The following is a 15,804-nucleotide window of genomic DNA, read 5'->3' on the forward strand; positions in this document are numbered from 1 at the left end:
CGGGGGTGGGGGAAGGCCGGGTTGTGCGGCGCGCTTCCCGCTGGGCAAGGCGGTGACCCCCCCCGGGGCTCGACTAGGAGAGGGATCCTCACCCAGCTCGCACAGACCTGCTCCTCCCCAGTGTCCTTCCCAAAGGTCGTCCTGTGCTCCAAAGGGCGCCTGCCTCCCCAAAAGAAAACCTCCCCCACGAAGGGCGACCTCCTCACCGAAAGGCTTCCCCGACCCCAAAAGATGTCCTGCTCCCCAAAAGGGCATCCTCTTCCCCAAAGTGCCTTCTCCCCAGAGGGTGACCTTCTCCCCAGAGGGCACCCTCTCCTGCAAGGGACAGATGGGAGTCCTCCTCCCCAGAGGGCATCCTCCTCCCCAAGGCCCATCCACCTCGCCAAAGGGCATCCTTCTCCCCCAGAAGGGCAGCCCCCTGCCCAGACCCCCTGCCCTGCTACCCAACTCCGGGGCTCCACACCCGAAGTCCCCTGCAGAGAGGGGCAGGCCAGCGGGGCTGGTCCCTGCTGTTACTTGAGGCAAGTGCCTTGCAGCTGCGGAGGACAAGGCCACGGGTTTAGCGGCACAAAGTGTCTCAGAGTTTCTGCAGCAGCAGCCACCCGTCATGGCCAGGAAACCGTGCGGCGCTGGTCCTGCACAGAGTGCGAGCCCCAAAAACCTGTGCCCTGGGACCCTTTGTACACAGCAGCAGTCAGCAAAAAGCGCAGAAAATTCCTCCCAGAGGTGGAAGCTTTAGTGACGTGAAACATCTTGCATGTCCAACAACCGAACTGTTCGCAGAGGACGGGTATTGTCAAAGGGTAGAGATGTCTCCACCGAATCGTGCACTTCTGAGTGTGCAGGGAAGTGGTGTTTGTTCAACATGCATGCTTTCACATCCTCAAAGTTATATATACAATCAAGAAGGCTAAAAGACTAGTTACTAATGAGTAAAAGTACCCTAATGTAAAAAAATACTTATATAAAAAATAACCCCTTTCAGGGGAACAATAAATGCGTATAGTACTATGTTATCTGTGAAAATGATGCACTAGCTTAACTATGGATATAAATTTTAAATAATCTTGTTAAACTGACATAAATCTACATGCTGATACTCTCATTACAGATTTCAACAGTTTGGCTTTAACTAACTCACTTATGAGCTAAACTGGCTTTAAACTGTAAGTGTCCTAATTTATTTTTGTGTTGATTTAAATCAGATTAGGAATTATGTCAGTAAATTTTATTTAAGTAATATTTTATTTTATCACCATCACTTTGCTTTTATGCCATCCTCTCAACCTTTTGGGGAAGGATTAATTTGACATTTTGTTGCTGATTCTTAGAGCAACCAGCTAATAGATGCTCTTACTCAGCCCTACAAAGAGATAATATACTTCACTTGTTTTAGGACAGTCTTTTAAGGATCCTGAAGCACTGACTTGTTAGGAAAAGAAGAATTTCCTCTGTGTTACAGACAAGAAAATAAATGCTTTTTCGGTTCATTAAGACTGTGTTGGCCAATAGTGTTGTTATGAGCATTAAAAAAAACTTCTAGGGATTTTTTTCCTAAAGGCAGCTACATTTTGCTGGATTTGCCTGCCAAGTGCATGTGCCTTGCCATTCCTGATCAAGTCTTTCTAATTAGATGTGGCTACACAGCATCATCCTGTCTCCTTTCTTTACCAACAAGATTTTTTTTTTTGGTCTCCACACTTTACAAAAGCAACCCAAAAGTTACCAGTGACCTTAGTAAAAAGTCTGTGTTACAGTTCTTTATGTTTTATATGCAGGAACAGAAAATGTCTGTGGTATCTTCATCTCATCCCCATGACGTCTGTTAGGTGATCCTGCTTTTTTGCATTTTACTGTGCTTTGAACCTCAATTTTCAGTATCAGTTTGTAGACACTGCAGGCTGTCATTGGGCAAAAACATATGGGTTTCTCTTAATTGCGTTAGAGTCACAATAGATTATCGCAAATAGAGCTGTATTTTACATAATGGGGTTGTATCATCACTAACACCAGGCAGAGGTGGTTTAAGTTCAGTCTGGTCTGCTGAGTTCACTATGGTTCTGCTCTTCAGCTGTAGTTTATTTTACCTGTTCAAGCAAGCTAAAAACTCCCTGTGCCTTGTCTCTGGTAGTAATTCTGAGTTAATTACTTGCGTTGTAAAACCTCCCTGGCTCACAAGCACTGACATACCTGGGTTTGTCAGTGAAATACAGCCTTAAATTAGCACCACTACGTGTGTGAGACACATAGGACACGACAGACTTGTCCTTTATCTTTACACTGGGGTAAGCTGTTACCTGCTTCCTTGAAACCAAAATGTTATCAAATATCTTAAAAAACCTCCTTAAACTGTGTTTTATCAGTGTTTTACATAGCTCCTAAGACCAAGGGCAAAGTCACACAAGGAAGGACCAAGTCAGTGTGGTGGCTCATTGTCCCCAAGGGGAGTGTTGGGCTAATAACCTGATTGATATTGTAGGCACTGGTCTCTTGTAGGGTAACTGAAGTCACCGTCATGGGGGGGAAATCCCCTCAAAAAATAAATGGTGAAAATCCTCCAGAAAGTTAATAGCTTTCTGCTGGGTTGGCGAGTTGAATGAGCTCAGCAAAGGATCCAGTGTTCACCAGAGCTAGTTCAGGGATCGGCACAGCCAGCAGCAATTGCATGGAGAAAAACGGAGATTTTCCTTCAGTGACAACGGATGTGAAGATTAGCTGTTGAATGCTTATAATAGGAATTTTGGCAAATAATGTCAAATAAAGTGTTTATTTCTAGCCTGTCCCAATCCTGGCCACTTTCACCTGTCACTGCCTGTACAAGTAGACGTGGTGTGTGACTGTAAGGTGGTGTGAGGAAATGAGCTGGCTGAAAATAATGTTGGGAGCAAAAACCCCAGGGGTGGTTGTTATTCAGGCAGGTCAGTTTCCCAGTCTGGGAGCTAACCATGACCTGAGTGGTAATGAGCCATCTACAACTTTAAAGGAGACAACACAAAGAATACGTGCCTGGAGTGCTTCACTGAAAGCTAATTTTAGGGAAAACTGAACTGCAGAAAGGACACTTGGCACAAAAGCTATCCACTTATTTCAGATGTATCTAATAAAAAAATGGTATCTGCTTACAAACCCTGCTGCCCTTTTATCAGTGTATCATCACCCCCACTGCTGATGAAGCAGTTAACACAGTATAATGGAAATAATTTTTAAAAATACAGGACCTAAGCATAACTGAGGACTGCCTTTACCTGTTTTGGAAAGGTGCAAGAATACAGACATTTTTATGGTCCTGTGTAGGGTCTGAAAATAACTCCTTACTGAGGCAGTTGTTGCTGTTCTGCAGATGGCTCTCTGCAAAAGGAATGTCCTAATTACATGCCTTTAAAAAGTGAAGAGCTGTACTCAAAGACTTATTTTTTCAGAGCATTAATTCATTCATGGCCATTATCTCACTATAAAATTTAACTTTTTTTGTTTGTTTGTTTTACTGCAGGGTACTTACGCTAGCTTAGCACTATATCTTTTTATGCATGATGGAACTCATCCTGTTTACTTCACAGTGAAACTGCAGAGCCTTGCTTCTGGAGGTTTTTAGGAGGGGGTGGCTAATATGTATTCATTTGTTGCACCTATAAACTTGGGGGGTTTTAAGGGAGGACATTTGCTATATGGAACAACTCGGTTGCTAGCAATTATGGGAATTGATTCTGTGAACAGAACAATCAGGATGGTTTATCATGTGTGTATGTACAGCTTGATGTCCGGCACTTTGCCTGGGAGATCTAAATTAATGACTGAAGCTTGTAGCTGTCTGGGAAAGAACTTGTTTTTCAGAAATCTGGTTTTGGCAAAAGCAATGTGGAAGAATTCTACTTAAAGTATTCTTTTTAGAAACAATCAGTGTATTTCCTCAGATTCTTTCAGTGTTCCTTTATGATTTTCTTTATTTGCTCTAGTGGGCAAAACTTTCTAAAGTGCTACCACTGTCCAAGGCCTAAATAATAATAATCATAGCAATGATAAATAGTATTAGGGTGGGATTTAAGCACAGTCTGAGTCTGCAGTGTAATGATCATGGGGGGTTCTCTTACTGAGAACATCATTCCTCCCAGATGCACTAACACACCTGTCTGCAGTGCAGCATAGTGAGATGCACGGGGAAAATTATAGACCTGAATAAAAAACCTGGAAAAAAAAAAGGGTGAAGAAAGGGGAATGGGAGGATATCTTTAATTCAGATCAATTCACTAAGTTTGGGCTTTAGTTGGTTTGGACCAATTCCAAACTGGTTGTGTTCATCCACATGGAAGTCCAGCTTGCTGAAGCACAGGGCTGGGAGTAGCTGGAGGCTGGGGGAACAGTGTTCAGTGCAGTTGCTGTTGAAACAGGACATGTGTGGGGGCTGTTTTTTCCTATAGCACACTGCAAGGTCGGAAATCTTAGTGGAATCTGATCCCATAAGTCAAATATAAATATCACCTTTCAGTTAGTTTGCCTGGCTTTTGTTCACCGATGACCTATTTTTTCTGCCAACTTTTTCTGAAAGATGATACACAGAATACTTGACTGAATAGCGTGTGTGTGTATGTGTGTGTGTGTGTGTGTGTTTGTGTGTGTACAACTATAAATCCCTTGTTCCTGGAAAAACATGTCTTAATTTAAATGATGTTGAATTTACACTCCTATTTAGAAAGTTAGGAAATTTGGGTGGAGGCTTCCTGGAAACTATTACTTTGGTTATTGTCATGACTATTAAAATAACAATGTTAACTTCCTGTTGATTAAGATTCTATTAAAATAACCAGCTACTTTCCATGGCCATCCAATTTTGCACCTGACCCACATACTGTAACATCAACTTGCAGGACACTAAATTAATTTAACTTCTCTGGCTTTTTTTTCCCCCCAATTCCTAACAGCGAATATAATAGTTTTGTGCCGTGGACTTGAGCGCTGCCTCAATCACAGTGATGCAAAATATGGTCATAGCACAGAGATCCTCTGTGCATGCATGCACCCATGTAGCTTCTGGGAGCTTCAGTCATCCAGAAGGCTGTTACTGGTGCTTGCCCTCCTTCAGAAACTGGTGACAAAGACATGTTCGGTGCAGCAAGGGGTGCTACGGTCTGTGGAGAACATTTACTTGGCAGGTGGAAAAGTATTTCCAATGCACTGCAGCCCATTACTGCTTGGTAGGAGCTGGTGAACTGGAGGCACCCATAAATCATTCCTGTGTTTATCAGCCACTAAACTGAGACCAAACAAGGTAAATTCCCATTCAAGTACCAAAGCTGCTTTGTTTATTGCTACTTATTGCTCCCTGCAGACCACAAGAAACCTTCCAGTACTATATCAGGTATGCTCCTATTTGAGAAAGAATGAAAACCCAAAGGTTATTTGCAATATAAGTACTTAGCAGAAATCCTTTCTATTATTACTACCTATAACTCAGCTAATGTCCTGCCTTTAATGTCCTGCCTAGTTTTAAAATGGGGCTACATAGGGTGAATACACATATGCAGCTGTGTGGTGCGACCTCAAATAGTCATTATTGTTTTTCCACCCTGAGTTTTAAATTCAAACACTGGATGCTTTTTTTTTTTTTTTTAAATTTAATTTATTTATTCTTTTTTCTTTTATTTCTTTGCTTGTTACTCCAAGCTGCCTTGTGGTTTATACAACTGATGCATTTTAAAGTGTGTCAAGAGCTTGTCAGTTTGTAGCACTTTTTCTGAAATGCTGCCAACCCAAAACATTCAATTTTTCCATCAAACCTGAAGGTTGGCAGAAAAAAATGTCTTATCCAGAAAACTTTCTGTAATTGCCTCCTTGTTTATCACCAGCTTCAGTCTCTAATTGGTTTTTACTCCTTTGACACCAGGGCCATAAAAAAAATGGAGTCTGTCTTGGATTCTTCCTCTTTCACTTTGTTTTACATACAAAATTTAAAGCTTTTTATCTGAGGCTGTTCCTCAACTCTTTTGAGACACAGATGCAATCAGACTTCAATCCAAATTGCAGGTTTTGCAGGTGCACTTTGCTTGTCTCCATTTAAAGGATATAAATAAGCTTATTATCAGCTCTGCCATTCACTCCTTGCACCCAGGCCATTATAAAATGCAGGACACACGGGTGCTGGTTATTAATGCACAGGGGGAGGTGACACCAGAGTCAAGGATGTGTGTAACCTGAAGCCAAATGGCTGCTGGCAGAGCAGCAGATGGGCATCCTGGCCAGGTCAACACTGAGTCTGGACATCAGAAGGCTCCTAACCTGGCAGCAGTTGGGTTATCCCACAGAAGGGGGGGAACCGGAGTGCCTTAGGGTGAAGTAGAGTGAAGGATTACAGAGTGCCATGTTTGCCACAGCCCAGACTGAGCTCTGAGACCCAGAGGCACATCTCCAGTCCTACAGTTCTGCAAGAATAAGTAGGCATGTATACAAACCACATTAAGAGTACTTTAAAGAGCCTAATTTAGACTCCTGTTTTGAATTGCCTTTTGAAGGAGCCTCTTTCTTTCCCAGTGTTTCCCACAGTGTTTCCCACAGTGGGAACCTAAAGAATCTTACTGTAATATGCCACCAGATTTAAAATTGCCTGTCTTCTGAATGATGCTAAACTATGAAAATAACAACACTAGGCTGTTCATATCTGTTATTCAATAGCTGAACATTTTCTTTCTTGAAAGAGACCAAAGTTTCTCTTCAGAGAAAATCTTAACTGAGTTATTGTTGTCTTTAATAGGATAAATTGAGTGTCAGAAGCTGCTGCTTCTGGTTTTAATCTATAAAGCCACTGAGTTAGTTGTCTTGAATCTACCTCATCTTTAAACATGAGACTTTTAGCTATGAATACATTCGAGAAACTTGCAGCAAGTCATTCAGTGATTATTCATTCATCTTTCTTAGAAAAAAGGAAATATTCCCATAATTTTCAAATGTAATCTTCTAAAATGTTGTTAAAAAAATGTTATGTCCAAGATGCTTAGAAGGAATTTGCACCTATTTTGAGATGCCTTAAAACACGTCAGTGATCTGAAATTGTGCCACAAATGTCTTCGGAACACTAGCATGCAAATACACAAGATTTTGGACATCATCCACATGAATAGGGATGCTTTGACTTCTTTTAAATGCAAAATTTCAAGAATGAGCTGTCTTGTGATGCTCTGAATTGGCACACCTCCATTGGATGACGTGAGATAGCTAAAGGGAGGCAAAGGTGGTGTGCGCTGACTGAAGTTGTCATAAACACAAAATACAGCACACAAGCACAGAAAGCCTGTTTGTTAAAATCAACAGTGTTAATTAGTCAGGGGAGGAGGGAGCAGTGATGGAACAAAGGAGGCTCCAGGGCTCCAAATTTGAGCCTCTTTTCCAACTCATGTCAAGTGCTAGCCACTTCACACAGGTGGAAGCGGTACCATGTCAAAAGCGGGGGGATGTGCTGTGAACCCTCACTTATCTGTAATGCAGCAGATATGTCTTAATCACCACAAAACAGATGTACTGCCCACACTGAACTAGACCTCTGCCTTTTTTTCAGTTGCTTTTTTAGAAACAAAGGAAAAAAAAATGTTTTTAAAATCTAATTTTCTGCCAGTATTTTGAGTCACATGTCAGAATCATCTGAGCCTTAAAAATTATAAAACTACCATCTCTATTTTTTCTCCCTCTTTTGCCCAGTGTACTTTGTTTCCTGGTTTTGTTTGGGTTTTTTTCTTTTTTTTTTTTTTTTTTTTTGGGTTTTTTTTTTTTTTTTTTTTTTTTTTTTCTTTTTTTTTATTTATTTTTTTTTCTTCAGCTTGAAATTCTCAGTTTTCCTTTCTCATTTCCACTGTGATTCTCCTCGGCTCGTTCCCTCTTGCAAGCAATTTTTACTTTATTGGAAGCAATATCAGACCTATTACAGAGCTGCAGGGCTCGCTTGCATTAACCTTAGGATTGCTTCACTCCACTTCGGGTAAGAAGCTGAGGGCTAATTTCTCACTCTGTCTTTGTTTATACTCCCTGTCTATTGTCTCTGGTTATTGTCTTGTCTAGCACATGGATAATCACAGGGAGATAGAGCACAAGGGTTAGGAGTAACCTGTTTATTTTGGGTTTGTACAGGAACTACCCCAGTAGAGTCCTACAACTCCTAGGTACTGTTGCACTATAAACAATGCATTATTTAAAGAGTTTGGTTTATTGGATACCCTCAGGTAAGTTTACAAATGCCAAAGCAGGGAAAAGAGACCTGTAAGACTGAAAATCCACATTTTCTTCAGCGTTTAGCCCTGCAGACCTGATTGTTTTCATAGTGATAACATTCCTGCGTTGATTCACATTCAGTAGGGGCTTTGCATGGCACCACATAGCAGAAACCCCACAGTGTCCTCCAGAGAGGTGTGCGATGGTGCTCTCATGGGGAGGTTACATTTATTTACAGTAGCCCTAGTTTCTAAAACAGCAGTGTTGAGATGGGAGGAGAGGAATGAGGCCTGAAGCACTGAGCCATATCCCAGTACATTTGCTTTGCATCTACCCACCATTTTACATGAGTATCAACAGATGCACGAAACTGCACACGAAGCTGCAATCAGGAGCAGGGTCTGTCCCACCTGTTTAAGAGACAGTATAACTCCATCTTCTCACCCTGCCTTACAGTACAAGGACACTTTGCATGAGAAGTTAAAAATGCAGAATACATTTTTGAAATCCCAAAGTACTCACCATCACAGAAACCCGAGAAAGACACTGTCAAAAACACCTTCCAGGCTTGCATCAGATATCACTTGATGCATAGTTACTGAAAATAATGATGACTTCCATATGGTAATTCCAAAGCCATGTAATTTGCTAAGTTAAGCAGGGTGGGTGCTTTAATAAACTATTGTAACATTTGCTAGGTTGGGCAAGGTGGGTAGGATACACTTGAATGATCTGTAAATGTTGAACAATTAAATGTAAACTGGGCCATTCAGATTGGAGCAATGTAACCGTGTCTCGGAAACCACCCCTAGAGCTGATATGTAACTGCTGTTTGAAGAAAAGCCCGACAAAAGGATGAGATCATGAGGCTTTTAAAAGATCCAATAGGAGAAAAGTGCGCCAGGAGACCAAGGCTTTGAGACTTTCAAAAGACCCAGTAGGAGCAGGACATGCATGCCAGCAACCCAAATGACCCAATGGAAAAGAGCAGGACAACTATCTGACGGGAGGAGATTGGTTTAAAGACGGTGGCACAAGAGTATAAAAAACGCTGGATTTGGAACTCGGCGTGCGTGTGGCAGAGCTGCGGCTCTCCATGCACCCAGCGCTGCTTTGCCTATTGCTTCCCACCCTAAATCGATTGAACCCAAATAAAACTATATATTTTTATAAAAATTGGCTTTGTCTGTTTATAACAGCCACAACTGATTTTGGCACACATGAGTACAGCAGTGGAAAAGGTCCCTTTCTGAACATGACACTATTTTATGAAGCATGGGGATTTTTGTTTTGAGTACTGATGAAACCAAGCCTTGTTTAAATGTTGTGGACATAACTTCTGATTTGCACTGTGTACATCAAAATCCCCCTCTGGTTTCCTGGTCACTGAAGTAGTATGAATCAGTCATTCTCCCCAGATAGCCTATGATATTGCTAAAAAAGCCTGCTCAGAGCACATGAAAACAACTTTCTTTTGTGATGCTGAATGACTGTTGAAAGGGCACTTTCAGATTTTGGTGTCATTTAGAACAAATTGTAATAAAGCTAACACCCCTCAGACTGAGAGAAAAAAAAAAACACCCTTGTCTCCTTTCACCTGCTAAATACTCCTTAGCACCTGCTCAAGGCAATATCAACACCTACTCAAGAAGGTACTAACAAAACAGTGCTGCACACACAGTGCTTCATAGCCAGTGTGCCAGAGCTGTGGGACATGCAGCCTGAATTGTTGTCACCATCTTGGACTCCTGCTTGACAGCAGCCACAAGGCAGCACAGGGGACATGCACACAGGGCACAGGGACTGGCCCAGGCACAGGGCTGGTGGTCACACTGCTCTGCTCTGCAGCAGGTGAAGGCGGCCTTTTCACCTCTGCTCCCATGCTTTTGCTGCAGTTAGCTAATCTTGCGTTTAAATCAGGTGTCTTCCATTTCTCAGCACAGCACACATACAGCAACTGAGATGAGGAGCTAGGAAATTAAAATAGGATATAGAAATTAGGTGCTCAAGAAATGAAGGTATCATTTAGTTTAGAGATAAAGATGGAAGACTTAGAGATCAGGCTAGGGACTAGAGGCCCGTTAGTTAAAAGATAACTAAGATTAAATAGGATAATAGATCATAGTTGATGGACCAGAGAGCAGAACAATATGGAAACCTTGATTAATAGAAGCTGTGAGGGAACACTTCATGATGGAATAGGAAGACAGCCCTAAAAGCTGGTCAAAACTAACCCTATGGTCCGGCCTGAGTCCAGGAGGCTACAGAGACTGCGCAAGAAACTGAGGTAAAAAGTTCAACAGTGAGAAAGAGGAGCTACTTCATCTCTGCGACCCCAGCCCACAACCACTGGGACACACTGCACAGACACAACTAGGAGGAGACCGGGGTGGAACATACAAAAAAGACTTTCAAGCTCATTATAATACGAAGCAGGGGTAGGTTATGCATATGTATAGGTGTATTATGAATATGTGATGCTTTGTAGCATAAAGCCAAGACAAGGTGCCATGAGAGGTGCACACGTTTGTGGTGGAACGATCCCCCGTGTGCCTCAGCGCTGAATAAACATACCGACTTTATGACCTTAGAGATTGTGGAGTTGTGTTTCCGCAAGTCACAATGGGGTCAAACATGTCTAGATAGGGTAGAAAGGTTGAATGTCCTTAGAAGATGGACTGTCTACCTCATCGTTCATTTCAAGACAGTGGCTAGAAGTTCACATGTAATAGATGTAATTTCTCAGTTAAAGTGATGTAAGGCCCAACAGGATGTATTTCAGAAATGGCCATTTAGGGTGCTGAGTATTCCTCACTGGGCTTTTTACTATTTTGATGGATAAGATATTGTTAAAGAGCAGTAAAGATCTGCTCACAAATTATGTGTATACAAGGACGCACCTCCTTGATAAACATATGTATGTTCGCCGCCTCAGAACAATGCTTGCATTCTCACATGCATAAGGATTGCATCTGTGCATTTTGCAGTTGTGACCCAAAGCTCCTTCTATCTGTGGGAGCAGTGAGTCTCTTTCTAGAGAAACACAGAAAGCAAGGAGAGGTTGTGTCCCACTTTTCCTCCTCTCCTGAAATCTTTTGCTGACTTCTGAAGTCGTTGGCTCTAGGGGTTGTGAAGGCTTGGACTAAGTTGGCTTCTCCTTGTTCTCTCTTTCTTCCCAAATATATCAGACAAAATAAATTCTAGCACACATTTACTCAGCTCTGTGTTTCAACACCATGGTCTCCCCAAGATTCTTTGGGTAGTGAGGAAAGTCTCTGACAATAGGCTCCTGCAGGAGCAGGAGACCAAGTCCCTGCACAGGGAAGCTCATCTTTCTGAGCAACAGTATGGAGCAGGAAGATCGCAGGCTTTGATGAACAGGACTTGGGGACTTGTCATCCATCCGCCTGGAAAAGAAGAGGTTCAAAGTGTGTAGGATCATGGGATGATTCAGGTTGGGAAGGACTCTACTCCAAGGGAGTAGGGAGTAGGAAGGGCATCTTTACTCCAAGCACCTGGCCAAAGCAGGATCAGCTCTGAATGAGGTCATATTGCTCAGGGCTTTATCCACCTGGGTCTTGAAAACCTGCAAGGACAGAGAGTGTAGAAACTGTCTGGGCCGCGGTCCCACTGCCTGACTCTTCTCATGGTGAAAAAACTTGTCCTAATATCCAGCCTGAACATCTCCTTTGTCATCCTTGTTCCATGCACCCCTGTGAAGGCCTTGCCTCTGTTTTAATGATGACATTACAGAGAAAGCTTCGCCCAGCATCTTTCTGCAATTCTATAAGGGGGAAATGAAACCACAGGATTTAGCCCTGATCATATAATACTTGCCTGATTTAGAACTGCAGTTATCTCTTTACCCCATATCAATTTCAGGGGCAGGCTGGATGCAGAAAGAGACTGAGAGATCTTGTGAGTTTTAAACAGTCCTGAAATGGCCGGAGGATATGGAAAAACAATCAGCTCTCCTTCACTGGTGACATTGTGTGGGCAGGAGAGAGCTTCCTCCAGTGTTGGGAGTGGAGCCAGCAGGCACTCTGACATACACCAAGGAGTCCGGCTGCCTCCTGAAGCACAGCTCTCTGGAGGGATGCACTCAGGCTTGGTCTGGATAAATCGAGGTTCAGCTGAAATACAGTGGCCTGTAGTTGTCAGAAGAGAGCAGAGATGTGTGATCTGCACAAATGCCTGGTTTCTGGTGCGTCCTGTCAGCCTGGTGGGATTATTTTGTGTGTGCTGCTTTGCCTTTTGGTTGGCCTGAGGCCTTGGGGTGGAGAGGACTTTGTAAGGTCCATGCTGCCAGGATTTTCTGTGTGACAGGGAATGCTAGCAGCTTTGTGCGTTTGAGAAAGAAAAGGTTAAACCTCCATGTGATACCATTGTAAAAGGAAGAAAGAAACCCCAGCTGGGAAGTTTGTACTGAGATTAGCAGTGTCAGCAGCTGTGAACTTGCAGCAGTTTTGCAATCAGCACTCCGATCTCCCCCAGCTCAAGGGCAATATTTCTGCTACAAGGATGTCCTCCCCCATTCACAGGAGAGGCAAAGCGCAGTTCCTCTGGACTCTTCAAAGGCTTTTGTAGCAGAAGGGAGTGAATACGGCTGTGTACTTCATTTTACAAAAAGAAATGAGACTTCTGTCCAAAGTGTCAAGTGATGGTGATCATATTGCTTCTTTCCTTACTTGCAAAAGGAGTCAGAAGTTAGCCTTCTTTTTCCCAGTGTGAAGTGCCCATTCTTTGCTCTTCGCACTCGTTCTTGCTTTGCTAGTTGTTTCTCTACCTCCCCAGTTCACAACCTCTCTCACATCCTCTCCTCTTCTGGGCAATTACCTCCCTCCCTGCCCGGGGAAGCACTGCTGAGCACAGACTGAACGCCACAGCAAAAAGCTGCCGTTGCTGAGTGGGCAATGATATCAAAGCCTACCGCAAACTGGAAGCTAAAAAGATATCAAAAAATATGGTGCGTGCATGTATGTGAAATATTAGAATATTTAAGCAGTCAGGATTGATTTTACAATCCTGTGATTGCCCCTTACCTAGTAGGAATGATTTGCTACTCATTAGCATTAAAAGCTAAAAACTGTGAAACCCAGCATTTGCTTTCATTTTAGAAAGATCGTAAAGAAATATGTTAACCAGTTGGACACATACTGATTGAGCGAGAGCCTGTCTAGAAAACAAGCATATTGCAAACTAAGGGCTTTCTCATAACTAGTTTCACAATATATTTAATTTGTGTTCTCCAGGATGATATTCAATTCAGTGTTTTCACTTATTTTGCAGCAACTGGTTTTGTTCTGAGTTTTGTTTTTAAGCAAGCATGAAAAAACAAAACCGGAAGACATGGAAGTGTATTATCAACACTAGATCAAATCTTTCTTTACTGGTCTTCTATAATTTTGCTGGCTGCTAGCTTACAGTTGAAGTTTTGGGGTGGTGGTTGGGTTTTATCTCCTGTCTTAAGTTGCCTAAATTGCCTAAATTGCCACCGCTCAGTACATCTGTCCAGAGGAGAGCTACAGAGTTAAAGTCTGAGGGGTTTCATGAGGCACAAAATGAAGAAAACCAGGAAATTCCATAAGGGCAGGACAAGAAAGACCAGCAGTTTGTTTCTAGATGTAACTCTTAAAGAAGTTTGAAGACTGGTTATTAATATATTGACAGAATCTGGAGGCTGCAGGCAAACTGAAATGACTGAATACCTCATTACCTAAAAATTGGTACATATATTACCTAAAATATTGGGACATATAACAGCTGAGAGAAGAAATAAAAAAGGTATAATTCAGGGCTCTGACAGATCTCTTTGGTGTTAAAGTTGCTATCTCAGCTGAGCTGGCAGGACAGAGCGTATATGACACATGTGTCCATCATACATGCAGCACAGCCTCACAAAATCACAGCCTGGCATATGAGTTTGAGCTGAGGCTACAAGGGCAAGGGTGAGTTACCCAAGGCTGAAGGTTTGCCACAAGCATCTGGTGGAGTGTCTGTAGGTCCATGTTCATGAACACAAACCATGGTGCTCAGACAATCCAACCTCACATTAAAATTTGCAACTCATCAGCCTTTGGGATTAGCTTAAATCTTCCAGACAGATGTAAACGTGTTTTGTGGTTTTAATGTTTAGTATAACTCATCTTCTCAAGAAGGGGGAGCCCATGAGGGTTGTTTTCCTAAAGCAGTCAATAAGAAGGCCATGCATTTTTTTTCTGCCTAATAGACTGTAGCACTAAGATGCTAAAGTGATACTGAATGAGACTTGATACCTGACTTCCTGAGTTTTCCAGGCAAATTGCTGAGCAGCCCTTGAGAAGCACACCGATGTTTATGTGAGCAGAGCATTCCTTATGTCTTGTGGCATCCAGCTGAAGAGATATGTTCTCCCTACCTGACCTGGGCTGTCCTCTTGTTCCCTCCTTTGTGAGAAAAGCCTGGCTCATACAACACTAAAGCAGAGTGTGGTGCCAAGCACTGTTCAGAAATCTCAGGCAAAGCAGAGTGCATGGGGTTTAAAATACTGTCCCCTGACTGCGGAGAGAGCTGCTGCTGAAAGGGACTAAGCAACAATTCATCCTGTAACACCCACTTCTTTTGCGTTCTTGGCTTGCAAGAAGCGGCTGTCCTTACCCAGCAGCCAGGCTGGACAAAGCCTGTTAGATTAACATGATGTTAACACTTGTGGTGTGAGGGGGTGGAAGAACAGGGGCTGATTACCAGAGAGTAAAAGATCTCACTGTGAGTATTAATCTTGAAAGCCTTTTCCTTTTTATTTATGTTCACAGAAAAAAATAATAATTCTGAAGCAATATAAATTCCCAGAATCTCTGAATTTATTTCATGCAATCTTGCCAAAAGGTTTTCTACTCAGACTGAATTTTGACAGGATGTTTGAGAGAATGTGAACTTAGAAATAAAGCACACAAAGAAGAATAATCTGGGCTGTTTATGTTAGAGCATCTGAACTCTTTCTAGTAGTACATGAAGGCATGTAATTAACCTCTTCTCTGAATTGTTATTTCTTTTTCTAGTAATTCCTCTTCCTCTGGCATGAAGGTTAAAGGTGGATGTTTGTTTTAGTAGAGTGGTTTTTTTTTACTTTATGGGGAAAAATAGTGCTTATTTGGTAAAACTCTCTCAGTCTGGATGCTCCTATGCTTACTCCTTTCACCAGTACAGAATATAAAACACCAATCTACTGAGCTTTTACATCCCTATTGCTCAAAACCAGAAGCAATAGACAACATGGGTATTGGATACCTGGTGCAAACAATAAGGTGTGAAATTTCCTGTTGCTGCCCTGCTAATTTATGGCCATCTCATTTTGGGAAAAGTCAGAGGACTGCCTGGTTTTACAGCTCATGGACCTTGCTGAGAAGTCTCTTTGCTACTGGGTCTTTCTCTCATGGAGCCGGAGTCAGATCACCAGTTACGGGTTTTGCTGACTTCTGGGATACTAACACCATGCCATAACCCAGGGTACAACTGGGAAAGACTGTTTTCAGTTTAAATATATTGCACTGATTTTATTTCAAAAAATGAAAATGAGCATATGTTTTTCTAAAGAATGAGCTGCCAGCCAAGACTTTAATGTCAAAATGATCTAGT

General features: G+C 42.3%; 1 protein-coding gene across 1 annotated transcript in view; it reads right to left on the reverse strand.

Moving 5' to 3' along the window:
* Window positions 1-14,217, reverse strand: part of CTSC (cathepsin C) — a 32,859-nt gene extending 18,642 nt beyond the window's left edge. The window contains exons 1-3 of the mRNA XM_026854855.1: window positions 14,148-14,217; window positions 12,028-12,338; window positions 6,271-6,316 (exon numbers count right to left, since the gene is read on the reverse strand). Of these exons, the coding sequence (XP_026710656.1) occupies window positions 6,271-6,316; window positions 12,028-12,338; window positions 14,148-14,217 (427 nt within the window). The remainder of the gene's footprint in view (window positions 1-6,270; window positions 6,317-12,027; window positions 12,339-14,147) is intronic.
* Between the last annotated feature and the right edge of the window lie 1,587 nt (window positions 14,218-15,804).

This window comes from Athene cunicularia (assembly GCF_003259725.1).
Source record: "Athene cunicularia isolate RWA chromosome 1 unlocalized genomic scaffold, athCun1 chr1_part1, whole genome shotgun sequence".
Taxonomy (NCBI): Eukaryota; Metazoa; Chordata; class Aves; order Strigiformes; family Strigidae; genus Athene; species Athene cunicularia.